General features: G+C 54.5%; 15 protein-coding genes across 15 annotated transcripts in view; 8 read left to right on the forward strand and 7 right to left on the reverse strand.

The window, feature by feature from the left end:
• The window catches only part of VDBG_05675 (conserved hypothetical protein), a gene marked incomplete at both ends in the record, with an annotated part of 2,565 nt that extends 1,896 nt beyond the window's left edge, over positions 1 to 669 (reverse strand). The window contains 2 exons of the mRNA XM_003004517.1: positions 422 to 451; positions 610 to 669. Of these exons, the coding sequence (XP_003004563.1) occupies positions 422 to 451; positions 610 to 669 (90 nt within the window). The remainder of the gene's footprint in view (positions 1 to 421; positions 452 to 609) is intronic.
• On the forward strand, positions 408 to 1,681 carry VDBG_05676 (hypothetical protein; the record flags this gene model as incomplete). The annotated part of the gene is made up of 2 exons (XM_003004516.1): positions 408 to 1,193; positions 1,253 to 1,681. 2 exons carry the CDS (start codon positions 940 to 942, stop codon positions 1,473 to 1,475), a joined length of 477 nt encoding a protein of 158 aa, XP_003004562.1.
• A 99-nt stretch (positions 1,682 to 1,780) lies between these two features.
• VDBG_05677 (conserved hypothetical protein) lies at positions 1,781 to 3,490 on the forward strand (the record flags this gene model as incomplete). Its single annotated transcript, XM_003004518.1, has 5 exons — positions 1,781 to 2,106; positions 2,160 to 2,523; positions 2,574 to 2,870; positions 3,018 to 3,291; positions 3,348 to 3,490. 5 exons carry the CDS (start codon positions 1,781 to 1,783, stop codon positions 3,488 to 3,490), a joined length of 1,404 nt encoding a protein of 467 aa, XP_003004564.1.
• A 1,129-nt stretch (positions 3,491 to 4,619) lies between these two features.
• On the reverse strand, positions 4,620 to 5,678 carry VDBG_05678 (phosphotransferase enzyme family protein; the record flags this gene model as incomplete). The annotated part of the gene is made up of 2 exons (XM_003004519.1): positions 4,620 to 5,032; positions 5,090 to 5,678. The coding sequence occupies 2 exons, from the start codon at positions 5,676 to 5,678 to the stop codon at positions 4,620 to 4,622; spliced, it is 1,002 nt and encodes a 333-aa protein (XP_003004565.1).
• A 543-nt stretch (positions 5,679 to 6,221) lies between these two features.
• On the forward strand, positions 6,222 to 6,951 carry VDBG_05679 (conserved hypothetical protein; the record flags this gene model as incomplete). The annotated part of the gene is made up of 2 exons (XM_003004520.1): positions 6,222 to 6,710; positions 6,823 to 6,951. The coding sequence occupies 2 exons, from the start codon at positions 6,222 to 6,224 to the stop codon at positions 6,949 to 6,951; spliced, it is 618 nt and encodes a 205-aa protein (XP_003004566.1).
• Positions 6,952 to 7,523: 572 nt separating this feature from the next.
• Positions 7,524 to 8,849, reverse strand: VDBG_05680 (fasciclin domain family protein; the record flags this gene model as incomplete). The annotated part of the gene is made up of 1 exon (XM_003004521.1): positions 7,524 to 8,849. One exon carries the CDS (start codon positions 8,847 to 8,849, stop codon positions 7,524 to 7,526), a length of 1,326 nt encoding a protein of 441 aa, XP_003004567.1.
• Positions 8,850 to 9,455: 606 nt separating this feature from the next.
• Positions 9,456 to 10,666, reverse strand: VDBG_05681 (conserved hypothetical protein; the record flags this gene model as incomplete). Its single annotated transcript, XM_003004522.1, has 3 exons — positions 9,456 to 9,735; positions 9,788 to 10,005; positions 10,058 to 10,666. The coding sequence occupies 3 exons, from the start codon at positions 10,664 to 10,666 to the stop codon at positions 9,456 to 9,458; spliced, it is 1,107 nt and encodes a 368-aa protein (XP_003004568.1).
• Positions 10,667 to 12,501: 1,835 nt separating this feature from the next.
• Positions 12,502 to 13,161, reverse strand: VDBG_05682 (predicted protein; the record flags this gene model as incomplete). Its single annotated transcript, XM_003004523.1, has 2 exons — positions 12,502 to 12,744; positions 12,937 to 13,161. The coding sequence occupies 2 exons, from the start codon at positions 13,159 to 13,161 to the stop codon at positions 12,502 to 12,504; spliced, it is 468 nt and encodes a 155-aa protein (XP_003004569.1).
• Positions 13,162 to 13,606: 445 nt separating this feature from the next.
• On the forward strand, positions 13,607 to 14,128 carry VDBG_05683 (predicted protein; the record flags this gene model as incomplete). The annotated part of the gene is made up of 3 exons (XM_003004524.1): positions 13,607 to 13,676; positions 13,738 to 13,841; positions 13,928 to 14,128. 3 exons carry the CDS (start codon positions 13,607 to 13,609, stop codon positions 14,126 to 14,128), a joined length of 375 nt encoding a protein of 124 aa, XP_003004570.1.
• A 644-nt stretch (positions 14,129 to 14,772) lies between these two features.
• Positions 14,773 to 16,389, forward strand: VDBG_05684 (conserved hypothetical protein; the record flags this gene model as incomplete). Its single annotated transcript, XM_003004525.1, has 3 exons — positions 14,773 to 15,283; positions 15,333 to 15,422; positions 15,488 to 16,389. 3 exons carry the CDS (start codon positions 14,773 to 14,775, stop codon positions 16,387 to 16,389), a joined length of 1,503 nt encoding a protein of 500 aa, XP_003004571.1.
• Positions 16,390 to 16,712: 323 nt separating this feature from the next.
• On the forward strand, positions 16,713 to 17,246 carry VDBG_05685 (predicted protein; the record flags this gene model as incomplete). Its single annotated transcript, XM_003004526.1, has 1 exon — positions 16,713 to 17,246. One exon carries the CDS (start codon positions 16,713 to 16,715, stop codon positions 17,244 to 17,246), a length of 534 nt encoding a protein of 177 aa, XP_003004572.1.
• Positions 17,247 to 17,731: 485 nt separating this feature from the next.
• Positions 17,732 to 18,352, forward strand: VDBG_05686 (predicted protein; the record flags this gene model as incomplete). Its single annotated transcript, XM_003004527.1, has 1 exon — positions 17,732 to 18,352. One exon carries the CDS (start codon positions 17,732 to 17,734, stop codon positions 18,350 to 18,352), a length of 621 nt encoding a protein of 206 aa, XP_003004573.1.
• A 1,599-nt stretch (positions 18,353 to 19,951) lies between these two features.
• VDBG_05687 (histone H2A.Z) lies at positions 19,952 to 20,553 on the forward strand (the record flags this gene model as incomplete). The annotated part of the gene is made up of 3 exons (XM_003004528.1): positions 19,952 to 20,046; positions 20,136 to 20,268; positions 20,365 to 20,553. 3 exons carry the CDS (start codon positions 19,952 to 19,954, stop codon positions 20,551 to 20,553), a joined length of 417 nt encoding a protein of 138 aa, XP_003004574.1.
• Positions 20,554 to 21,104: 551 nt separating this feature from the next.
• Positions 21,105 to 22,013, reverse strand: VDBG_05688 (predicted protein; the record flags this gene model as incomplete). Its single annotated transcript, XM_003004529.1, has 1 exon — positions 21,105 to 22,013. One exon carries the CDS (start codon positions 22,011 to 22,013, stop codon positions 21,105 to 21,107), a length of 909 nt encoding a protein of 302 aa, XP_003004575.1.
• Positions 22,014 to 23,188: 1,175 nt separating this feature from the next.
• Positions 23,189 to 25,730, reverse strand: VDBG_05689 (conserved hypothetical protein; the record flags this gene model as incomplete). The annotated part of the gene is made up of 5 exons (XM_003004530.1): positions 23,189 to 23,791; positions 23,852 to 24,241; positions 24,294 to 24,704; positions 24,763 to 25,300; positions 25,362 to 25,730. 5 exons carry the CDS (start codon positions 25,728 to 25,730, stop codon positions 23,547 to 23,549), a joined length of 1,953 nt encoding a protein of 650 aa, XP_003004576.1.
• Positions 25,731 to 26,105: the final 375 nt, after the last annotated feature.

Consider the following 26,105-nt stretch of genomic DNA (forward strand, 5'->3'; position numbering starts at 1 on the left):
ATTCCTATGCAGCTGTCGAGGCCACTGGCAGACACGATCGTGAGCGCGGGGCAGTAGCTGCTGGGGAGGGTGCGGGGTCCTCGAAAGATGACGACACGGGGAGAGAGACAAGAAGTTCTTGAAGCCTCGAGGATCACGCAGTTCTTGTCAAAGGACGGACAATAAGAACCAATTCCGAAACTTTCACTGCGATGAACGGCCCATTCCGATAATGCTGCTCGAATGATAGCCACGGCAATTAGTACCTCGTTCCGGGTATGGAATCATCCGGCATCACAAAGTGCCCCCGCATGTCGCTGCCCCAACTTCGGCAAGTGCAGTCGGGTTCCTCTGGTCCACCCCGCAGTGGGTCGCCACTGCCTTGACAGAGAGAGAGCATCAGGATCAGGCAATAAATAAATCTTGACATGAGAAGACATACTCTCCGCTTCCTACGCGCTGTCTTCCTGTGCTGTGAGAAGATTCCATACATAGCACACCCGGAACTTGCTCTACCATGGACGGATTTAGAGCAGCACGGACCCACTTGGATGAGATGACGTATATTGCTGCTGGTTAAATGGCCAGAGCCCCCCTGGCGACAACACTTCAACGTTCCGTTTGATGAACCACATCGTGGAGAATCATGTGCACCCAGAACTGGAACCAGTATACTTGTGGGCACATCATCTTTCACGACTGGAGCGAATGCGACGAACACGGGCTCGACAACTGCTCGAACTTAGCGAATCACACGGCTCTCAAAGAAGTCAAGTGCCCGGAGTGCTGCTACGCTACACCGCCCGACTCGGACGGGTGACTACGCAGCCCGGCTTGTCTCAACGTGCCGAAACACACTCTCCTTCATTGTAAGTCGTGGCTTCTACTGACTTGATGCCTAAGAAGTAGGACTGACAGCCTGACTGCCTCGCCTCCGTTGCCTCTTCGTCATCAACTATCATGGCGAAACGAATCGTGGTGAAGTGCCAGTCGCAATTGATTCCCGGCAAACCGGCAGAACGGAAAAAGACCATGGCGAGTCTTATATGCAAGCATGAATGGGGTCGGGACTTCGACGACAAGCAAGACTATTTTACTTCTCTAGGGCTATACGATGCCGACAACGTCAAATGCTACTTCCTCCTGGATAATGGGGTAGTAGTTGAAGGGGAGGCCCCCGAGTTTAGGGTCTACAGTTGGGATGGGACTACGTTGTAAGCAAAATGAGAGAATTTGCGGCCTAAAACTTGAACTAACGAAGATCATGTCATAGAGCCCCCAAAGTAGTATATCAGGCCCTTGTTCAATACCTTGAACACATTCCATTCGGAAGAAAGTCTGCGACCGCCAGCCTATCTGATGATGAGTACCTTGCTTTGTACGGGAAAGTGGAACTCGACCGCTTGATTTCACAGAGGAACGAGCAACAACAGAGACGACGTCGGTCGACAGGAGAGGGGCAGAAGACAGCACGTCACAGCGACTCGGTCACGTGACTACACACCGACAAATAGTGACAGCATTGCTTAGGTTTCTACGTTGAGAGCAGAGTGGCTGGACCTGCTGGACGGGGAGCCACCGTTGCTATGCGTGCAGAGAATACCACTCGGATGAATGCTTCACAAGCTGTCCTGGGTCGACCGGAGCAAGCGCCAATATGCAGCCAAACCTAGCTAATTGACCTACTTGAGCAACTCCTCATTTGACTTCTGTTCCATAAGCAGCCAATTCCTGCAATTTGTATCATTCTTTGCAATATTCATAAACTTGCGCGAAGGCCGAGAAGCAAACATCTTACACCATGGCTATGATCACCATCATCTCCGCAGTAGCGTCAGCCTTCATCGTCCTCGCGGTGTACTACGGCATCATCAACCCCGGATTCATCTCTCCACTCGCCAAGATACCTGCGGCGCATTGGTCGTGTCACTATGCCCCTCTCTGGATCCTCGCTGTGAGGTGGAACCGCTGTGAGAACAGGGTGCTACTTGAGGCGCATCGCCGGCTGGGCCCTGTCGTGCGCATCGGGCCCAAAGACGTCAGCATCGACGGCATCGACGGACTGAGAATCATCTACCAGGGCGGCTTTGAAAAGGACCCGTGGTATAGCGTGTTCAGAAATTATGGGTGAGATGAGATATGGATCAAGGCCGGACAGTAAGAAGACTGACCAGTGACAGCATCGACAACATGTTTTCCACCCTCTCCTCTCGCCCTCACTCACTCCGCAAGCGAGCCGTGTCAAATGTATACTCCAAGTCCTTCATCCACGCCTCTCATGCCGCCAAGGCCCAGACCACAGCCGTCGTGCAGAACCGGTTGCTGCCGTTGCTACGCGCAAAGTCGGCATCTTCGTGTACCGGTGTTGACGTGTTTCCCATCTTTCTCGCGTGCGCCATGGACCTCATTGCAGCCTACGTCTTTGGCCTCGCCGGCGGGACAGACTTTGTACGCCGCGCCGATGAACGCGATCCCTGGTTGGCGCTGTATCTCGCCCGCGCCGAGCATGGCTTTTGGCCACAGGAGCTGCCGGTCCTGACGCGGGTGTGTCGGGAATGGCTGGGTCTTTCGCCATATCCACGCTGGGTGGACAGGGCCAACGCCCAGCTGAACACCTGGAACCGGACGATGTGCGACGAAGCGCAGCGCGGGCGCAAACGGCTGATGGCGGGGCCGAAGACCGAGACGCGGTGGACGAGGCTGTCGTTCTCGACGCCATCAACACTTGGATTGACCGGGAGGCGCGCACGGCTGGTGAGGACAGTCTCCTGTTCACGACGAGCATCTCGCGACGCGGTGACGCCGTTGCGTCGGAGGTTATGGACCACCTCCTCGCTGGCCAGGAGACGGCCGGCATCGCTCTCACGTATGCGACATGGCACCTCTCACGGGTCCTCTCGACTTCAGGATGAGCTACGCGCAGAGCTACTAACGCTGGACCCCCTCTTTCTCATCGCCGTCATTGGAAAAGAGCAGCACCGTTCCCGACTCCAAAGCCCTGGACGCTCTGCCTCTCCTCCATGCCGTCGTGATGGGAGACCCTGCGCCTGCACGCGCCGATTCCCGGGCCTGAGCCGCGTCGAACACCTCCAACCGGTTGTTGCATCGCTGGTTACACGATCTCCGGCGATGTCCGGGTAGCCTGTCTCGCGCACACGCTCCACCGCGATGAGACGGCGTTCCCGGACCCAGAGCACTGGGCGCCCACGCGGTGGCTCGTCGAGGATGGCCAGAAGCGGGAGATGCTTCGCCGATTCTGGACATTCGGCAGCGGCGGCCGGATGTGTCTGGGCTCCAATTTTGCCATGAACGGTAAGTTCGTGAGAACTCGACTACAATATGATACGATTCTGACCATGCCTCGCTAGAAATGAAGAACATTCTCGCCGCGATTTACACCCACTTTCGAACGTTTGTGGTCGATGATACGGGCATCACACAGGAAGATGCGTATACCGCGCGGCCAACTGGCGAGAGCTTGACACTGCGTTTTGAGCCTGTTGAGAGCTAGGCTTGGGTCCCTCGAAATGAACGGATTTTTTATCGATGACGGAGAGTTGCATTCGTTTGTAGAACCTCCGATGGCCCATGAGCTGACCTCCAACGGACTTCGCGTGAGCGACAGTGAGAGGAACTGAACATGACTACAAGCGAAGAAACTGTCAAAATGACGGGGTCTTCTGATTCCTGAATCTTTCAAGACGATGTGGCATCCATAGAATCTACAAATGGCAAAATCAGACCGAGTGCGAGCTCTTGTTAGGTCTAACAATAGCCATCCACAGTAGAAGTAGGTCTGTATTTCGGAGACACAATTTAGAATCATTCAGCGGACTACTACCAGGTCAGATGCCTCGTCGACCAATATGCTCGCGTTAAATAAGTGATGGTTCCAGCTCAGCCGCCAGCAGTCGAAGATCGCGCTATAATACGCCGTCTCTGAGCTGCTGGGCCAGGGAACTGGATCTATTAATCCAAGAAACAAGCTTGTTTCCCAAAAAGAAATAGCAAAAAAAGAAATCTGAAACAGCTTGGTGATGACCTTCCAGGCCTCTGTGGGCCGTCTTGAGAACCTCGTATCGTGCTCTAGCCTAGGTGCTGTCGTGGGTGGTCTTCTAGTAGAAAATCCGTTCGTCACTCGTCTTTTCATGACAGCCTCTGTAATTGTGGGTGATGAGGTGTATCTGGCTGGAATCCGTGATACCGAAACATACACAGAGTGCGCCGTTGTCGGGGTGCGTCTTGACTGGTCCCTTAGGCGAGCGGACCTGTTCTTCGAGCGATGGATGACCGGATCGCTGGTGACGCTGTCAGTCATACTTAAACTTGAGCTTTCCTTACAAAATGCGCACTGATGCATGTCAACGCTTTAGACACGTCAATTTCTTTTTAGACGTTTGTTGATGCCCCGTCGGCTGCTGTGGCTGGGCTTGTTTATTCTTCTTCCTACAGCTTAGGCAGAACATCTTGATGAGCTAGACGCCAACAGCTCTATCGCCATTCCTTGACTGTATCATGCTGTCAGAAGGCCTTCCGAATGATCGATAAGGCTATGAATACATTCCCAGCTCGAAGTCGGCTCCCTTTCGAGTCTGGCCTGCGACCATTTCGTGAGTAACTGGGTACCTCTTCCATTTAGATCATATTCCCTTTGACAAAACAAACCACAGCCAAGGGTGGTAATACGTCTCGTCATCCACAGGATCAATGAACAAGGGTAGGTACTTTCCCCGCCATTCCTCCTGCAGAGCTTTGCTGAACAATTCCGGGTCCAATTCTACCCGTCGCGCCTTGCAATACTCCCAGTACGAGGGATACCATCCTGACTGGGCCCAGTCAATGACGGCTGCCACTTTTGGGTTGGGCCCTCGTGACAAGAGCACATTCGGCGGGACCAGGTCGCTATGAGAAAACACAATTGGGATCTCGCAACTGATATCGATGCCGCAGACGTCTTGAAATTGCTGAACAGCCCTGTCGCCTCGAAATGGTCCCACGAGCTCTGGGCGGTACACGAGGAAGATATCCCTCAAAGGGCTCGTACCGATGCTGCCTGGTAGGAAAGCAGTCACGTTAGGTCATGTGGCTGACGTTTGAGGTTGCCACTCACCAACATAGGGCTCTTGGCCGTCTTGCTTCAGACCCCTCCATGCCTTCACCATGGGCTTCAGCTCGGCGCAGATGGCTTGCCTCTCGGTTTCGTTCAGATCAATCCACCTCTGTTCCAAGGTATCGCCCTCGATGAGCGACATGTAGATGAACCCCTGATCTTTATCCTCAGTCCAGCCAAAGACCTCAGGAATAGGCACTTGACCAAGAAGCTGTTCGTGAACCATTCTCTGAGTCGAAACTTCTGTCAATGTTACATCGCCTCCGTACTTGATCATCAACCCTAGCGATGGGATTCTGACGGGCCTGGGACGATTGAAACTTGATGCCCAAAGATCGCCCGACGCTAGACTGATGGCCCTAACCGCTGCCGGCGTTGGAAGGTCACTGGCCCGACGCTCTTTGAAAAAGCTTGATTCGGGGAAGATTTTGATTTGCTGCATGTCGAGATCGAGGTGCGTGATATTGGGGCTGTTGAGGCGGGATGATGTTGGCGCGAAGTGACAGGCAATCCCATCCACACGTTGGTTGTAGAAAGGGCAGATGGTGGAGCTGGGAAGTAGTGGCGGTTGGGGAGGGTTCCATGCCATCCCGGTACTGGTTCAGACCCCCAAACCCACTTATGTACCCCTTCCGACGGGCCTGGCCCAGCGCGACCAATGCCTGAGCAAGCGCCTGTCTGAGCGGCGTGAATTGTGATTGCTCATCCATGACAAGATATTTGATCCAGTTGGCCTCCAACAGGAACCTACGCATCATGATTTGTCTAGTTCAGCATCTCACTATGAATGTAGTATTCGCGTAGCGGCCCGTATTTTGAGCATCTGCATACGCGCGGGGGATTTTTACTACCTGTCTAATGAAGACAATAAGTTTACTTTTGGATTGGATTGCCTGGCGCATACAGATCCTTCGCGTTTATTCAGATGAGGAGGCTTAAAGACTCCACAGGTGAAAAGAAGAAACAAGCATATATACCTCAGCTTGACAGCTACTTCGTCATGACACGTCCCTCAGTTCACTTTGTTCAGCTCAGTCTTTAGCTACTGTCCTTTTTATCATTTTACAATTTTGAGGTCGGTTTCCTCGTCAATTCCACTTTTCAAATCAAGGAAGCAACTATCTACCCCAAGATGAAATCCATCCGGAAGGCTGCTGAGGGAGGGGCTCCTCCTCCTCCACCTCCACCCCTTCCCCCTGTTGGGAACAAAGCCGCCATTCAACCTCCGGCCCCCAAGCCACCGGCGGTGCTGACGCCAAAGGATCCTGCTCGCGCTCTCCTCGTATACCTACTGATATTCAATGGCGCACCTTTCAAAGATCACTGGGCATACTGGATGCCCTCGCCCACGAACCCAAACATAGGTGTTCTAATCCACGCGACGGGTGATGTGAAAGATGGGTTCAAATTCGAGGTCAAACGAAGCTATGACTTCACGACAACTGCTAATCGTCCCACTGCCAAAGTGCCGCTGCAGTGGGTCGAGGCTAGCGACGCCGACCAGGAGGCAATGTTCAACCATGGGAAAAACAAAGTCGACGGCACACCCATCGGCCGCTTTGAGACTGCTCTCTACAGTGTCAAGGTCCCGGGAAAGTCTTTGAATGCCTCAGATGACAGAGTAAGCGCGCGATTCTCTCTCCATATCCTAGTTTTGATGCCTACTAGCGGGGCGTTACGACGTCACAGTACGCAATAATCCACCGATGTTCAAGCTGATTGAATATGTCTAGGCTAAGTCTGGCACGAAGGTCATACAAAGAAACTGCCAGACATGGATTGTTGAGTCTGCCGACGAGCTTGTTGCGCGCTCCTTCTTCGAAAAGGAGGTTGCTGCCTACCTTCATGCCATTGAGCAGTGATGCCACTCATGGTTCACATAGGGAATTGAGGGGAAAGGGGGGAAAGGGAAAAGGGGAAAAGAGGAAGAGGGGAGGGGGAATGAGGAAGGCGGAGGACGGACGCGGAGGGAGAAGGACGAGGAGGGAAGAGGGGGGCGATTAGGGCTGAACTACTGAACAAGATCTTGAGGCGTAGGAGGCTTTTCGCATGTACTCTGTATTTCCATTGTATCTATCGCCCGTGATGGCTGTGTAGCGACAGATCAGAAAACCATCTATAACCTTCCGACTACATAGTCACTTTGGCAGTGGGGGTTTCCGGACGTTGGTCGGCCAGTCATGATCAAGGCGGCTTCGACATGTACTAAGCAATCGTCTTCGAGGCGCTCACCCCCTGGCCATATATCTCATTGCTCTTCTGTGGTCCTTCGATAAACGCCATCAACGACGTTTAGCCCAATCAGCTACGGTTGAAAGCGCTGACTAGCTAGCATCGCGAAACCTGGTGAACATGCAAAATGCACGCGAATCCGATATCTTTGTTATTCAGCATTGAAGAGTAATTGTACCGGCAAGAGTCGACTGCGGACTATCTACAGTTCATTCCAGTCGTCCTCGGCCTCCTCCACAAAAGGCGCGAGCATGGCCTTGAGCTCCTCGACATCCACCTCGGCATCCCCACCAGGCTTGCGGTGCGGCAGCAGCACGCTGTCGACGACGTGCACGACGCCGTTCTTGGCGACAGCGTCCGAAACGGACACGTGGATGTAGCCGTTGACCTTGAGGTCGATGAAGCCGCCCCAGCGCGTAATGTCGACGGCGATGCTCTTCTCGTCGAGCAGACTAGGCAGGTCGACGTGATAGTGCTTGATGCCCTCGGCCTCGACGCTGCCGTCACCGTCGCCGGCGACCTCCTCTTCCTCGCCCTGATCATGCTTGTAGTAGTGGTCGCTGTACAGCGTCTCGTTGGCGACGACGTGGTACTTGAGCAGCGCCTTGAGGTACTTGAGCCCCTTCTCCGAGTTGAAGAGGAAGGCGTTGGCGCCGGGGCCGAGGCGGTCAAAGGCCGTGTTGGAGGGGGCGAAGACGGTGGCACCCTTCATCTCGACGTGATTGACAAAGTCGGTAAAATGCGTCTTCTCGTACGCCAGCAGCAGCGTCGAGAATTTGGAGGGGAACAGCATAAGCTCGCGGCCGATCCAGGGTGGCGGCACGAGGATGCGGTTGACGGCGTGGGCGACGCCGTTCTTGGCAAAAATATTGGCGGCGACGACCTTGTCGTAAAAGTTGACGCGCACGCCTGTGAGGCCGACGCGGGTACGCAGGCGCTGGGGACGGTCGCCGAGCCAGGGCTCGTTGAGGGCCGTGGGGATGGTGTGGGTGGCGAGGATGCGGCCGGCGGGGTAGAGGCCGAGGCCGACATGGTACTTGAGGAGACCCTCGACGAATTCCTTGGAAGGCTTCTTGTCGTGGTGATCGGGGATGTGCTCAAAAGCCTCGTCCGTGGGGACGAAGACGGTGTAATTTGCCTTTGTTGAGTTGAGCAGCTTTACCAGTGATTCGTGCTCATTCACGAGGTGGAAGAACTTGGTGGCATAGTCGCTCTTGGAGATGAGCTCATAAATAGTCAAGTTGGACGTATCAGGGTGGTGGTGATGGTGGCCACCGAAAGTGCTGGCCTCTTCTTCGAACGCCTGCTCGATGGACGAGGCGAAGCTGTCGAGCTTGTTACCGGCATAGCTTACAGCATCTTCGACGTTGCTGGCCAAGTGCCGGGCGTCCTCCTTAATAGAGTCTACGGTAGAGGCGATGGACTTCTTAGTAGGAAGGAAATCCTGCCAGTCCTTCAAATCGTTGGTGCTGGGCACGACGATGCCGGCAGCGATGGCCGCGAACGGCAGGGTTGAGATGAACTTCATGGTGTCGAGTAATAATGAGACGACGACGACGATGAAGACGCGTTGGGGGACGGCGAGAAGTGTAGATGGGCGATGGGGTGTGATATACGTTACGCAGGCGTTACAGCTGACGTCAACGAGTGCAACCAATGATGCCAGTGGGCGAGTAGGAGCTAAGGAGCCGGACGGATGTGCCGGACAACGACGTGATTTGTCGTATTCGTGAGCTGCCATCCGATGATACGAGCCCAGGCAGTCATTTACGCGGCGTGCATTTCCGCGTCATCACGCAGCTAACCTGCGCTTATCCTGCGTTCTTCGGGAGGCCTTTAGGTCGTCTACTGATGGCGAAACCTTGGACGCATCACCACTCGGATCTGCCCCGCATCCCACCTTCGCCGACCGCTGCCCCTGGAGATGGTGCATCCCATTCGCCGACATCGCCCAGTATCCCCAGAACCTGGGCTCGGGGACCGCGGCGTTGGTGGGGCTGTTCCCGATACCCACGGCGTCGGAGCTCAATCGGTTCTTGCTGAGATCGGTATAACCGCGCGCATGCAAACATGATGCTTCTCGTTCAACCCGAGTAGATTGCCATGGTCAGTGATGCGTCTCTTGCCATCGGCCTCACGCGCTGCCAGGCCTCGCTGGTATTGTTCCCATCTCAATGTCTTTCTCCGATTGTCTCATCCGAACAACAGTGCCCCCCAGTCGCCCGAATCCATACCACAACATGCGGTAGGGGTATTCCGCTTCGGTGATCTTGGGCCAGGTGAAATGCACCAGAAATGTCTCCACCGGCCTCCACGTCCGTTCGACCCAGCCCGTACTCGGTGTTCGACGCTGCCAATGTCGGTAGTCTGTCGCAAGGACAATGTTGCCAGCGATGTCAAGTAGCCGGACGATCCTGCATCATGTCAGAGACCGAGTACCCTCGAGTTTACATGGTGTACACTCACATGGCTATGCCGATGGGAAGCATGCCCAGAAACACGGCAGCCAGCGTTGATACAGTGCCCGTCCTGTCAATCCGCATCATTGCACCAAACTCGACGAGCGACGAGATCCAGATGGCAACGATGACTACGTCGATCACGGCGACAAAATGAAAGGTCCTCGACTTGTCCGTCCGGAACCACATGATCACGTACACTAGCAGGCCCAACACGAGATTGATCTTGAGAGAGAGTCAGCACAATCACGCGCCGAGGGTCATGTCCACGACTCACGACGGCGGGGATCAAAATCTTCAGGTTCCGCGGCACCAACACCATGCTGCTGGCGCTCGCCAGGACGGCCACACCGGCGCTCAGCAGACCGAGGAGCAGGAACCGGTGGTGCACCCTCTTGTAGGCGTCCCAGCAGGGCACATGAAACTCATTGACCTGCATGCTCGTATAGTCGCTGGTCTGGCCCACGTGCACCGGCATGCCGCACCACCGACAGACGTAGGCGCTCGTCCAGTCGGCAAAGGTGATCTGCTCGTCGACGTACAAGTCGCGCGACTTGAACGCGCACACGACGCAGCGGCTCGCGAGCGGCCAGTCGGCGCTGGCGACGTCGGCCCAGAGCATCGTGGGCGGGGCGCTGGCGACGGGGTCCTCGGTGCGCAGACAGTCGCGGCAGGTCGACAGCAGGGCGGCCTGCAGACGATGGGCCGTGCCAAAGAGGCGGCCGACAACGGCCGGGGAGATGAAGGCGCGGTAGAAGCGACATGTTCGGCGGAGGTGCTCGAGCTCGCCGAATGTGAGGTGCTGGATGATGTGGAGTTGGAGCTCGGCAGGGAGCCGGAGCATGTTGGGTGCAGTTGGAGCGGCTTCTGCGTCGTTGTTGTCCATGTTGGCTGGACCTCGTGAATGTAGGCTGTTCCAAGTACCAAGGTCGCGATGTGGGATTCAGTATCTCGAGCGGTCAACCGCCCACAATGAAGAGCTAGACCACAGTCGACAGGCGGATGTTTGCCGCAGCCGCGTCTTCCTTTACTCTCGCCCGCTCACATAGTGAGGACAGCGGGCAAGGTTCGCAGAGTGATGCCTGGGCAGCGAGCGGCGGGGCTGATGAGAGCTGACAGAAGCGACCGCGAAGGGCGAGAGCACAAATAAGAAAAACTTCGAAGAGATACCCTATACCCCTAAAAAAAGCTTATATTAAAATAACAAAGTAAACTAAAGATATATTAAATGAACAATGTTACAAATAGTTAGGTAGCAGGACCAGCCCTGTGGCCGTGCCTTAAGGCCGCCTGTGGCCCGCCTGGCTCACTGTCATGTCCCTGGGGAGCTCACTATTATGTCTGGGTGAGCTATCACGTGTTCTGCCTAGTGGGTCCGCTCTTATCTTATCGTGTCTCCCGATCGCGGGGTCGTCAACTCGCGGCCACCCTGCTTCCTTGGTTGTTACACTAGGCTATTACTAGGAGACTAGGTAGAACAATCTATACACGGCCGGACGTATACGGACTAATAGTATTACTTATATAACTATAACCGGATTATAATAACTAAGGTAGTTATATTACTCATTTGATAGTAATCTATAATAGCGAGATTATAATTATGATAGTAAGATCTTATATTACTCTATTATCTTAGACATATAGCCTAAGATTCTACTCATAGTAACCCTAACCCCCTTAATAGTATTCCGCCATCGGAGACTACTAGGTCGTAGTATACTACTACTAAGACTATAGTGCTCATAGTATAGGAAGTCACTATATAGGATCTTGATATAGTATTCGTCTATGTACCGCTAAGAGGATATTATAAAAGTAGCATTAAGATAGTGATCCTTGTATCTAGCAATAGAGGTCTATCGTACAGTATGGTAGCCTATGGCTAAAACTGCGGCTGAATTACGAAGAACGATTGGCAGTAAGGGACTCTGTGCCCGATAAAAGTGGCAGGGATATGGCTCGTAGGAGCGATCAATACCAATTAAGACCCTTAGTAGAAAAGCTGTGTCTCGGATGATGATGGTTGTAAGCAAGTAGCCGTCCACCCTCGCATGACCAGATGAAAAATTACCGATATCCAACATGAGAGATGAATTCGGTCTGTCTTCTGTCGCTTTCGAAACCCGCAGGATCTCAGGCAATCTCGTCAGCATGCGCCGCGGATCCAAGTTGTCCACGAATGAGCGGAAACGATGTAGCATCTATATCTGCATGCAGTATATTGTTGACTTCCGTAACACTAATATATTAGGTATCCGCTATAATGATTCAAGTATCTTCCCAACTAAAGACTATGAACGAGACAAAGAAGACTAATGTTGCCCAAGAAACTAGGAAACCCAGCATGAAAGTTGAGAAAAAAGAACGCATGCGCATGCCAGCTTCTGCTTGTCAGGTATCTTTACGCACGCGCTTTATTTTCTTGTGCTGCTCGTCAATGTGCCGCTTCAGATTGTCGTCTCTGCCGAGAAACTTTTTACACTTTGGGCATTCACCCCCTTCGGCTGGAATGCCGTTAGCCGGGTCAGCAGCAAAGAAGCGATGGGCTGAGCGGGCATGACGGTGCATATCCTTATTCGTGTGGTACATTTTCAAGCAGGGCAATTGCGGGTCCAGGAACCTTGCGGCGCATTTGATATGTGGGCTGTGAACTTTGTGTTCGTGCTTACTGTGGGAGCGGAGGGTCAGCAGACTGGCGCGAAGATCTTTTCTTTGCACTCACTGTAGATCGGTAGGAATTCGAAACCATTTCCCGCAGTCTTCCCACTGACATTGTATGCGTTCCTTGTGTTGTGACGTCTTGGAAGTGGCTTTCTTGGAGCGACAGGACGTCTTGTACGAGGAAGACGGGTCCTTTTTCTTGTCAGTGGCTAAACAGGGGGATGAAGGCTCGGCAATGGTTACGGGTTCATGATGTGTGTTGAGATGAAAAGGGGAGGACGACGAGACAGACTCGTCACGCTGGTTGGAAATGCAAAGGTCGTCGAGTTCAAGATTCATGTAGTCCCCGAATTCTGCGTCTACATTTGGTTGCAGTTGTGAAAGCGATAGATCGCCTGACGGGCCTGGCTGCTCTATGCTATCAGACTATAGCCTTGATGCATCGCCGACAGGGTATGGCTCATCCATTCCAGATGACTGCTGGATCAATACGAGTTCCTCGGGGGTCAAGGAGTCGCCTGGATACGTCAGGTCAGGAGGGTAAATATATGGTTGGAAGCTCTGGTCCGACACGTAGGGGAGGTCTCTAGCAGAGCTTGGCCAGACTGCAGGAATGGAAGACTCGGCCTCGTCTCCAAACTGGTCATAGAGAGCCGGGTCTACGGCCCACTCCCTGAAAGCGTTGTGTAGGTCGCGCTCCCTGCTTTTTCGGGACATGTTTCGATTCTGTCAGAAGTCTGTAGTCCGTGATGATGCTCTTTGTGTTTGTCAGGTCCATTTTTTCGGCGGCCGACATGACGCTGTTGTCTTCTGAGGTAGTGTTTGTCTTACCAGTGGTTTGATGCAGCCGTTCCGGCCGACGTTCGGCATTCGTCCTTGGCGGCGGGCGTGCGGAGGATTGCAAGCCGCCGAGTGATAATGTGGATGGCAGTTCTCCTGTTCAAAATGGTTTTCTGAAGTGCTGGTCAAGAGACGGACGGTTAGCGTGACTCGCCCAGCACCGTAAGGGGAAACAGAACATACCTGACCCAAAATATGAATTGCATGAGATTCACAGTCTCTTTCAACACTCATCGGGCAAATAAAAGACTGGGCAAGATGAAAGGCCCTTGATAAATCAACATGGCATCGAAGTGCGAGACTATGTGAACTGGCAGCAAAAATGGCTGGAAAGGGGGGACAGAGGAAAGACTTAAATAGTTGTAATCCCACTTGCACATTCCAGAGAGAAGGTTGGTACGCCTGTTGACATACACAGCTGTGGGTGAAAGCCTCTATAATCCTGAAGAACAGGTTGGAAGTATTTTATGTACTGGTCGACCCTCGACCTATTAAACTTCAATAACGACCTGCATTTAAGCCCAGGAAACGGGGGGCAGACCCACAGAAATAACTCAGTACGTCTTGCCACAACAATTGTGGTCAGCCTCTCACCTTCAGACGAATGAAACCAAATCGCACTGCCAATGCGTTCCGGCGGTAGGGACCGATGTGTCAGGAGATTTACCGTAGTCGAGGTGCTGTCGGCCGCTCGATAATCATCAGCATGGGTCATGATATGTGTGCCACGGTTAGTCGGGCGTCTCAATTATGCGCACGCCCGCGCTTCCATGACTATGCAGCTCACCAACCGCGGCTGGGTGGGATGTCTGGCTGCAACCGTCATTGGCAAGGCCAAATATGAGACCAGAGGACGGCGGCATAACCAATAAAAGAGGTGGTTCCCTCCCAGGGCTGAAGGGGCATTTGTTCGTGGCGTATACATTTGACCAACTCAGTACATGATCTACATGAACAGGTTGGCGCATAGGGCGCAAAACACCAAACAGTGTGTTCTCCATGACTCCACGAGATTCCATAATTGACTGACCGATGGCCATTTTGGACATCTGGAGGGATCACGCGCCATTCTGACATATATCTCTGCACCACCCCTCACCGATGATCCCGTTTTGAATTCTTTTGCATATGAATTTGCACAGCGCGCCGCCAGCGATGGTGTTCAGAGGCTTCCCGCTCAAGACATTAGCCGTTCGTGAGCGTCATGTGTGCCACCTTCTCCTGTAGCTCGAAGGTTCATGACGAACCCTTGAAAGTACATGGGAATTCCAATTCACTTGAGCTAAATCAAGGTACCAAGTGGGCAAGGATTTGCAAAAAGTTGTGTTTAACGGGCGCATGTCTACTGGGAGGCACGTCTATAAGAAGCAGCTGGTCTCCCGGCAGAAATGATGGAGACCATACACAACATCAGACCCTGACTATCAACAGGAATTCAAGTCTTTCTATTACTCTTCTACAGAAATCATCTCATATCATCTTCCCGTCATGCCCTCCGCAACCAGCCAGCGTGCCTCTGCCGATGCCACCTCGAACAAAGCCGTCCAGCTCGTCTACCTCTGCGCCGTCCAGTCAGCCGTCAACGACAGTTGTAAAGAGTTGAAACAAATTTCATACACATCCGGAAATCCAGACAATGACCACCACCTTAACTCTTTCCAGAAATTTCTCTGTAAGCTTGCCCAAGTATGTGATACCGCGAAGGGCGGCGACACCATCACGGCTCTTGTTGCTCTCAAGACAGCCAATGGCCCGGGATATCTGTTCGCGTCCAACAATCGAAAGGAACTTGAGCTCAAGGGCACAATGAAGTTTCTCACTGAGCTACTTGAATATGTTGGGAAGAACCCCCTGGGGCTTGGCGAGAAGGCTATGTCAAAGCAAATCCTTTGGCGAGCCCTGGAGTTCGGCTTTCCGAAAGTGGAGTACTACATCAAGCGTGTTGCAGCGCTTATCGAAGAGTGCATCGAGTTGTCCAGGCAGCTTGATGGGCACAGCCGTGAGTTATCGTCCCTGTCTTGCGCAGAACACGCCACTGATCTTTGAAGAATCTGTCGTCCTCCAGCAGCTTAAACATGTTCATGACCGGGCCAAGTTCTCCCACGACATGCTGGCTGGAGAAAACGCAAGAAACAAGTGTTAGTTGGCGATCTAGGGTACAACAAACATCTGGAATGACTGCTAAGCTGACGAAATGATGTAGTCCTCCGAGACTGCGAAATTCTTATAAGGGCTATCCATGCTCTGAGGGAGAGCAGCTTCATGACAGCTATGTATGAGCGCACGCATGACAGCAACACTGACATTTCGCGTTCTTGGTGCGAGCTACGTCATTACCTTGGGCGCCTCCATTCGTACCGTCAGGCCGCCGAGTGCATCTACAAAGCATCTAGGGATTGGCCTGAGATGTTCAAAGGCTTTACCGTGAACTTCATCTCTTCAAGCCGTCCGCTCAAACTTTCTCTGCCAAAACCACATCCGGGGTCTGGTCAGGTAATCCAGGTGGCGTTCCCCGACATAAACATGGACGAGTACCACGATCATCTCGACGTACTTCGGTTGTACAGTCTGGACGAAAACCTTCTGAACGAACTGCCTCAGAAGTCCATGAAGCTTGTCATGCACTGCGAGGTTCTACTGCACAGTTTCCTTGTCCGGAGTGGCTCCGTTGATGCTGACGAGTACTGGAACGACTCCATGTTCATCGCAACCAGCAAGCCACCCTGCCGGCTCTGTCACTACTACTTCAGCGACATCGACAACGATTTCCAAGTGCAGTCATCTCATATGAATGTCTACCCTAAATGGCGCCTGCCTGACCTGTGTGAGGGCCAGGACAGTGATGCAGCCAAGCTCCGGGAGGAGTTGCTTGACGAAATCATTGAGAAGATGCAGCACGACACCCTGAGCATCGTCAAGGAGAAGGTACCACAGGGCAAGAGGAACGACTCGCGCACTGATTCGAGGACCATGGAGTCAGTGTTGTCGCATTCGGGGCGTGTGCACGAGTTCGGATACAACTCAGGTCGCTTCTCGACGGCTTCTATGGGTTACGGCAGGTCAAATGACAACGGCGACTGTTGGGAAAATATTGAACAACGTTAGGGATTGCCTGTGTCGGTGATTACGGCACCGCCGGTGATCGCCTCGGCCCACGGACACATGATCGAAGGAGCAGTGAATAGTGGATTCACTGAGGCACTGGAGGTACACAGATGGCTCGAAATGATACACATATCACAAGACTTACACTACCAAGCCTACGATTCAGAGCTCTCAAGCACAGACCAAGCTGTACTTGGGACGATGATGAAACGCAAGCACTATCGGCCGATATCTTCGACAAGGAAAGCGATATTCCCACAGTTGTAGTGACAGAGGTCGACAGAGCCTGGATCAAGAAAATTGCGACGACGGATGCTCATGAGATGAGTGCCTATGCCCTCCTGTACTGCACCGTGCGGTACGGACTCAAGAATGAGAAAGACCGGCTCCTTACCACAAAAGGCTCGACGGGAGGATCATGTGGAATCTACGGCAATGCATCAAAGGCCGCAGCTCGCAACGGTCACCGGGCCATTGTGAAGCTCTTCATTGCCACAAACGTCGACGTCGACGCCATCAGTGACAGATACGTAATAGCGGTTGCCACTGCCACGGCGCAGGACCATATCGAGATCATGCGTGAACTTCTGACTGCTGGCGCCAACATTAGGCGTCAAGTGAGGTTTGGTTGGCTCAGCGGCGATCGTCGTACCGGCCCGCTGTTTGTGGCAGCGTTGAATGGTTCCGTCGACGCCGTCAAAGCAGCACTGGAACACGGCATCCTGGACTATTGGAGGCTGAAGCCGTCCTCAGGCAGTGAATGCCCTTACAGCCGTCACATTCGCTGGCAACTTCGCCGTGGTTCAGGAGCTTCTTCGACACCGCGACGTGGTAAGAAGCAATCACGTAGATTTTGAGCCTTCCACCGGACGGAACCTACCCTGTAGCGGACCCTGCGCAAGCCAAATGCTGGCTGCATTGTTGGGCTAGAAGGTGATGCTGCGGGAACTGGCCAAGTACGGCATGATGCTGGACGAGACATTGCGTGCAGGCGCCTTGGTTGGAGATATTGAACTTGTCCTGGAGTGTATACAGAACGGCGCCGAGATCAATTCGGTCGCTCAAGACCAATTGGGGAGGGTGACAGCCCTAGTGTTGGCGTCCAAGGGTAGTCATGTTGAAGTTGTAAAAGCACGTCTAACTCGAGGGGCGACCCCAAGTATTGAGGCTCTGCTGTAAGCCGTCAACCGCCGGAAGAGCCTTGAATCAGTGTAGATCCTCTACACAGCTGCTTCTGGATTCGATCTTGCTCGGGGTCCGAAATGGGGAGAACCCGCACTATGTGCGGCCGTCACCCTGGAGCGATTGCACATTGCAGATTACCTCACTGTCGAGGGCATCAATGGCACAAAGCATCACATTATACTGCTCGGAAAGGAAACGTCCATGGGTTCATGCAGATGTACATCGCGAAGACCCTGACGATGAAACACCACTCCTTCAAGCTGCTGTAAGGGGAGGGTGCATACCTATTATCGAGCATGTACTGCAAAATGGATTGCCACTCAATTTCCCCGACGGTGCACACACAACAATTCTTTTGAAGGAAGCTATACGTGCCGAACAATGGGGCGCTGTGCGTCTGTTGGTAGAGCGCGGCGCCAATGTCAATGCCACGCCCCCAGAGCCTCCAGAGGGCAAAGCTGAGGTTCACTGGAAAGGAAAGCGCAAGTTTGGGTGGCCGCCGCGAATAATCTACAAGAGCCCCCTCGCCACGGCAGCAGAGTCCGGCAACCCGGATCTTTGGTCATATCTGATCAAGTGCGGCGCAGCCTTTACGATGGTGACTTCGACCAAGGTGTGCACGCCTCTGCAAACAGTATTGCACGTGGCGCAGGTGGCTAGAGCGGGGCCTGTGTGGGCGTTGGCCACTGCCAACAGATGGGATGAGAATAGAATTGACCGTTTGTTGATGCGGCTGGAAATTGGTGTGGGTGAAGCAGCGAGTAGCGAGACTTCATAGGACCGAGTAGTTAGCCTGTCTCATCGACGCTTTCGCCATCGAGAAAGCCGTCCACGGCCTGTGAGTGATGCTGCAGAAGTATCATGGAAAGGAGACAGGTCGACATAATGGCCTGCCGCAGGGCGTCACGTGATGTGGCCGGCCACGGCGCTTGCAGCCACAGACACCAGTCTGACACGTGATGCACCAGCCACAGCATCGAGCGTGCGGGACAGTTGGATCTCAGGGCCTCGCTTGAGCCAACTCTAGAAGCCGACATGGCATTGTATGCTTCGACGACGAGCCCGCTGTTGGGCTCGGAGAAGCTGCAAAACCCTCGAGTATCACCCAGATGCCTCTTTTGATCGCCTTCAGCAGTCCAGCCACAAGCACACCGCGTGGCTGCAGAGTTGTGGACATTTCTTTTCGCTGGCGCTCCCGCTTCTGCTGGTAGCCGCCCGAGTGCCGCTCGTGGAAGCTTGGCCAGGTCAGTATATCTCCTGCACAGCAGAGTCTGTCCCCTCGAAAAAAGCTCCAAGGGCTCAATACGGGTCTCCTTGACTTCCCGGAGCCATTTGGGCAATGTTATTGCCAAGTGGCGAGAGCCAGGACACAACAACGGCTGGCTCATCCAACCGCCTCACTACCTCTGGTCTCTGCCTGCCCGCATCTTCAAGTCATACGGGACTGTGGCCGGCCGGTAGAACCTCGGGTGAGACCAACATTCCTCTGGGCGCTGGCCTCCCTTTTGCCCGCACCAGCTTGTCAACAAGCCCGGGAGCAGGCAGGCAGCCACGCGCTACGATCATAACAGACGGGAGCCTCTGAGAGACTCTGAGATTCTGAGAGAGAGAGAGAGAGAAAGAGATGGGGAGAACAGGGATGGGGGGGAAATGACAGTTGCAGCTCAGGTGGCAGGCAGCCCCTCCTCGCCCCCCTTAGCACCCACCACCTACTCACCGAACTCACCTACTCACTAGGTAGGTAGGTACGTCCCTTACTCTCCAGGCCAGGTCCAAGACAACAAACATTCAGCGCGCAGACCCCCCCCCCAAAGCTCCCGCCAGCTCCAGCATCAGCACGCTCGAGCCTTGAGATTTTCCCCCGTCTCCTCCGCTCCACCATCACGACCACCCCCCCATCCATCAACATCACCACCTGCCCACCACCGGTTTCGAGTTCGATTCGCGCAAAAAAAAATCTGTCTACATCAACCACCATCAACACCGACGTCCACCTTTTTCGATCAACCATCAACTTCCGATTTTCCGTGTCAACCTCGGACCCCTTGACAACACCGAATCCACTTCCAACCAACCGCGCATCGCATCAACAATGGCTGGAGGCAAGGGAAAGTCTGGCGGCAAGACCTCTGGAGGCAAGGCCTCAGCCGATGGCGGCCCCAAGAAGCAGCAGAGCCACTCGGCGCGTGCTGGTCTTCAGGTACGTTGCGTCAAGTCGCGTGAGCTCGTTCATCCTTGCGACATGGCTGTGCGTGTGAGTGTGTGTGAATGCGACGAAGCCTTTAATCCACCGACCATTCGATCACTAACAGCCTCGATCACGACGCGTTTGTGGAGACACCACGATGATGCACCCTTTGGGCATGGCTGCATCGCCATGGTCTGCATTGTTTTCATTGCTCGACACGTCTTTTCGGCTGATATCGATGCGAACCCCTCGACGCGACTTGATAAGCAACATGGTCGGATTTGGTGTCTGAATTGATCGCGCATCGACACCACACACACAGCTTTCGCCCGTCGCGTGCAGCCTCGAATTCCGTTACTGACCCTCACCATAGTTCCCCCTGCGGTCGTGTCAAGCGTTTCCTCAAGTCGAACACCCAGAACAAGATGCGCGTCGGAGACAAGGCTGCCGTCTACACGACCGCTGTTCTCGAGTACCTGACTGCTGAAGTTCTCGAGCTCGCAGGCGTACGTTTCCTCTCTCTGTCACCCCCTCATATCAATCGCTTCTGCCTGATTCCTCATGTCCGCTACCGTGACGTCCTTGACTAACGCGCAATGCAGAACGCCGCCAAGGATCTCAAAGTCAAACGCATCACGCCCCGCCATCTGCAGCTTGCCATTCGCGGTGACGAGGAGCTCGACACGCTCATCCGCGCCACCATCGCCTTCGGTGGTGTGCTGCCGCACATCAACCGCGCGCTGCTGCTAAAGGTTGAGCAGAAGAAGAAGGCCAAGCAGCTCGAGGCGTAGACGCCAGAAACGCGTCGACGCGACGAGGCCTGTCACGCGCCTTTTTGAGGCGCTTCTGCGTATGGAATTTTTTCTCGGGATTATCTCTTTTCACGACGGGGTCGCCGGACGGGGTTCGGTTCGATGACATGTTTTTTGTGGTCTTGTTTGGGTCGACGGCGAGACGTCCTGCCGAGGCTGGGGCAGCGACCGCGGGGCAAGGCTCTGGAGACCTCGAGGCCTGAGGGCCTTGTTTGTTTTCTCCTCCAGCCCAACTGACTACTCAGTCGCTTGGGATGCCGCGCGCTTCATCAGGACAGACCACCGGCCCGGCCGCGCATGCCGAGGGCTCCCGGCCCGTCCTGTCTGCCTCGAGCTGTCGTCTTCGAGTATTGTACAACACGGTTCCCGGTTCGCCCCGATCAGGCTTGTGGGGGTGGCTGATGGGGAGATAGGTAGATGATACTACTTGGTAATGGGGGGCTTTTGCGCGCACCGTCCGTGTGGTGAGTGATGTGGTGATGTGTATGAGCTCTATGTATTCGCCTTGTGCAGCCTCTGCTCAGATACCTCTACAGCTCGGTCCCTTTACAGATGTCCTGCCCAATTATGCAGTCCTCGCACCTCTGCCCTGCCAAGCTCCAATGCCCGTCTGCCTGGCCGTGTAGACCGAGCAACTGCGGGTCTATCGTCTCAGGGCCATCGCACCAGATGAACATTGCGAAAGCGCCTGCCTCCTCTTCCTCTTCATCGCCTTCATCGCCTTCATCCTCTTTATCATCTTCATACTCTTCGTCCTCTTCGCCCTCCTCGTCTTCTCCACGCCTCCAGACGTTTCCCCCAGCGGCCCCCGAAGCTACCTCAACATGTTCCACCATCCCCGCCACCTCATACATCCCAACACCAGTTACAGGCGAAACAAGCCTCTCCCTCGCTCGATACCGACACTGACTGGGCCAGTCACATTCGGAGAAGCAGCCCTGCCCCTCGACCGCTATATTACCATCCCCGTCATCAGCAGCCGCAGAAGAAGAAGAAGCGACCTCGTGCCTCATCCCCTCGGTCACCCGCTTCCCACTCCTCCCGCCGCCCCTCCGCCCCCTCCTCCACGCCCCATACGCAGCCCACCCGTCATAGTCAAACTCGGCACGACACATCCTGCCCCTGCCATCGCGCTCGGTGCACAGCACGTGGCTGCAGCAGAGACAGCGCCGCGTGCAGGCGAGCCGAAACGTGGCGCCGCAGGCGTGGCAGCGCCAGCGCCAGGGCATCGGCGTCCGCGGTGGAGCTGACGTGGATTCCTCGACGGCCGGGGGCTGTGGAAACGAGGCCGTCGTTGGAGAGCGGGCGGCGCGAGGCTTGGGGGTTTTGTCCTGGGATCCCCTCAGCAGGGGCGATACTGGTAGGGTTTGAGGCTTCGGTTGATGCTTGGGGTGCATCTGCACTGCGAGGGTCCGCATTGTTCTGTTTGCTGGTGTCATCGTCTTATGGAAGAAGTTTCGTCTGCTTAGGATATATCCCTTGCCTGGAAAAGGACCAGATGACGCGGGCTGCTGCAGAAATTGCGGCACGACGATGTGAACGACACTGCCCATCTTCCTGCGTGAGAACGGCGTGTCCTATATCCGACTCTCCCATACACAATCTGGCCCCTCGCCCCAACCACCACCATCACTTCACCACCTGGATCGTAGAATCCACCAACCCAACTCGACACTATACAGCTCACGCAACCAGCGCCCCTCGGACGGCTGCTGGGGACAAAGGAAACGACATGACAAGGCGCGCCAGGCCCAGCAACACGATGGATCGCCGTCATCGCGCTTATTACCCGAGTGCTTTGTCTCGTTTGGGCAGACACTGTTCAACGGCGCCTCACAAGGCTGTGTCAAACAGGCTGCTGACAGAGCCTTAACAAGACAAAGGGACGACGGACAAAGACGTGGCAGTTGCCCATTCTTGATATGCTCGCCGTTGAATAGCGATGCCTGTCCAATGTTGTGTCCTTCTAGTGTAAATACCCTGCCTAGCTCGGACTGATGATACAGACTGCCGGTATTTTGGAGTCTATCGAGCAAATATCTTGTAAAGGGCTACAAGCAAGACTCGCTTCTCTTCAATGTCAAGCAGCAAAGACAAGGCATGCAAAGTACGCTCTGAGGAGACAACGTATTCATCAACAGCTTCCGAACTCAAACAAAACGGTGCAATATATTCAACAGTGGCTGTTGGAAGTCGAACACAGTAAATGTGCCGATCCCCATTACTCGTTGCCGCATCAACTTCGTTCCACTCCGTCACCTCTTCATCAGGTACCGTCCAAGCGGTCACCCGCGACATAACTGCCACTTTTCCCACTAAATCGTATGTGCGATGTGCGAATCAGATAAATTGCAACACTAGCCCACCACCGTCAAGATGGAGAGCTCAAAAAAAAAGAGATCGAATCACCAACAAATGCAAAACCAAACGCCGTTTCACCCGAGACCAAATTTCCCAGGGCAACAGAAACAAAAAGCAAAAGCAAATCAACGCCGACAAGGAGCTAACTTTTCTGAAGCGCCCAGGTCGTGTCGAAAGGGGAGCCCAGGGTGTCAACATGGGACTTGATGCTGAGAGACCGAGGTTCGGGTAGGATTAGGTGGGTATATCGTCGTAGTCGTCTCCGTTGCTAGCCACGCCCGCACCGTCCGAAGACGGGCTTCGTCAAGGGGGCTGTTGTCCGTCTAGACGTCACGTCGTAACAGCATAAAATCGTCGTCAAACATCCTTCGCTGTCCAGCACCATGGTGTGGAGTAAGGAAGGGCAGGGCGGCGGCCTGTCGGAGCCGGGGCCGTGTCGGGTCGTGATATGGTTGCCCATGAGAGTGAGAGCGTCTTGAATCCTCATCACTGTCCGTGTTCGTCCAAAAAACGGTCGTCAAGGTGATGCTGGGACCAGAGCTATCCAATCCAGCGTCGCGTGATTTTCTATCCACCAAATGCAACAGTCGAGAAAAGCTTTGCAACAATCATTATAAACAGTACGGGGAGGGGAACGTAGAGGTGGCGAAAAAAGCAAGCGAAGTCGTATGAGGGCGGGTGGAGATTCCTGGGGTGAGGAGAATAATCTGTACAGCGATTTTGCTTGCGCTGGTATCTCGGCTTTTTTTTTCGTCGTCTCTATCCATCGAGTCTTCATGAGTCGTGTCATCGTTGGGCTTTCGGCCTTCAGTGGTAGCGGGACGCGTGGAACGCGCGCCGTTGTCAGACGAGTCTTCTATCAAAGTTTGGGTTAGCCTAGCAAGCCTCACAGTTGACTGATCTGAGTGTCACTTACCGCTTCCTCGCTGCATATGGCCGTTAGTGCGGGTGCGGCCTCCAAAGCCAGCCGACGCCTCCCATTCCGGGCCTCGTGGCTGCCTCTCAGGGGCTCCGTTGCGGCTGTTCACAGCGCCAGGACGCTGACTACCGATCGCGCCCGGGGTGTTACGCGGCTGCGCATGAGTCGCGGCCTCGAAAGCTCCCAGGTTAAGTGCACCCAGAGAGTTCAGCAGGCTGTCGTTCCCAGGGGTGCTCGACGTACCCGGCGTAGTCGGGGTCAGGTTGGGGGTCGCGAGTGAGTTGCCCTGGTTCATGCCGCTGGCATATTCAGTGAACCTAGCAGGAGGCATCATGCCATTGTTGACGGCCGTCAAGTAGCTGGACGATGAGGCCGAGGGGCTGGGGGCTGAACGATCGGAGATCGGCAAAGCTCTTGGCAGCTCGAAGATTGGCAAGACCCGTGCCATCAGGGCTGCCAGGCAGCTCGAGGGTGGGTCCTTGACGGCCCAGCATGTGAGAGTAGTTGCCGGTGACGGCCCTGGTCTCTCGCTCCCTGTCTGCGGCAAAGTCGAAGGTAGCGGCCCTACTGAGCCCCTTCTTGTGGTAATCCAGACCAACGGCGGGCGCCGTGGGCATCTGCGAAGTGGGCGAGGGGAGATGGCGCTTCTGCACATGAATCTGTCTCGAGTCGGCATCGCCAACGGAACGGTGCTCCAGACCCATATGGTGAGCCAAGATGTGAATCTGGCGGCGCTGCTCAGGTGCCACAGTCGATGGGAAGATCAGGATTTCGCGGTTATTGTCCTGCTTGAACAGGGTGAGCTCCGTGTAAAACTCGAGTGTCTCTGGGTCATTCAGGTTCACATCGCCTGAAGCTTTAGGGTTAGCGGGTTTGGGGACGATTACAGAGCACAAACAGATACATACCGAGGGCGGTGCTAGCTCCACCACGAGACTGGCCGTTATTCATGCTGTTCAGCGTAGAAACAGAAGGCTGCTGGTGGAGCATAGGTGCACGGTGTTGCTCCTCCAGTTGTCCACGGCGCTCACGTTTCTCCCTCTCAATGCGCTCACGCTCGGCTTCTGGAAGCATCTTCTTGTACTCGACGCGAAGTTTGCGACCATGGACGTCCATGCCGTTCATAGCCTCGATCACGATCTTCGTGTCATCAGGCGAGGAGAAGTTGGCAAAGGCAAGACCACGAAAGACACCGTTGTCAAAATGGTAGTTGAACGCGTAGGGCTGCGGGAGGTGCATCTCGAGCATGAGCCCCGCTAGAGTCTCCCTGCGAACCGCAAAGGGAATGTTTTTGATGACGATGGCCGTCGGGATCAGCTGCTCTTCGCCAGGGCCGCCACGCATGTCATGCTGTCCCTGGTCGTATCTCATACCGCTTGACAAAGGGGTGCCGTTGAGGCTAACCGAACCGTACGGCATGCCCATGCCGCCCTGATCGGTCCAGTTCTGTCGATGTCTGTTAGTACCTACGCTCACCGCATACGCCATCATCATGCATGCTACTAACCGTAGGGATGGGGTTGCGTCGGTTGACGCTCCTCTGCCGGCTTGTGCCGTTCATGGCGCCATTGACCGTGGCAACAGCTGCAGGGTTGTAAGACCACGCCTGGTTGTTATCAGGCATATAGCCGCCCTGCATCCCTCCTTGATGGCTCATTTGATCCATGCCTCGCGGGTTGTAGCCCCCTGTCAGGCGGTCGGTCGAGTAGAGGGCAGATGAGCCCAGGGGCGGATCGAAAGGCCTCTGGGTCTGGCGAGGCAGAGACATGCCGGGTTGGAAGCCGCTGCCACCTGGATAAGGACGCGAGGAATTGGGAGAGCGATTCGAAGGAGGTGCGTAGTCGAGGTACATATCGTGCTGTTGCTGGCTCATCATGAAGAGCGCTGTGGTCGTAGTGGCTATGTGCTGGCAAGAGTCGGCAGACAGATGCAGGAAGCCCGGGCGGTGAGAGAGAATGCGCGAATGATGCAAGCGTGGAAAGGTCGCAGCATTAACAATAAACTTGCGTCTCGTGTCGGCGAGATCGAACGTTTCGTTCCTTGTCTCGTCGGCTTGTCGTCAGGTCGTGCAGGTTTCTCAAAGACGGGATGCGAAGAGCATGCGGGCAGCCGAGGGGGTCGCACGATGTGGCAAGTCGCTGCAAGTGTCTCTGGTTGCGCGGGAGCTGTATTCAGTGGGTTGGCTCCTCTTCGGGACTCCACAGTGAGCTATCTGGATGCAAATTCGTCGTCTGCCTATTTCGAAGCAGGA

The sequence above is a fragment of the Verticillium alfalfae genome, genomic scaffold (genome assembly GCF_000150825.1).
Source record: "Verticillium alfalfae VaMs.102 supercont1.6 genomic scaffold, whole genome shotgun sequence".
Classification (NCBI taxonomy): domain Eukaryota; kingdom Fungi; phylum Ascomycota; class Sordariomycetes; order Glomerellales; family Plectosphaerellaceae; genus Verticillium; species Verticillium alfalfae.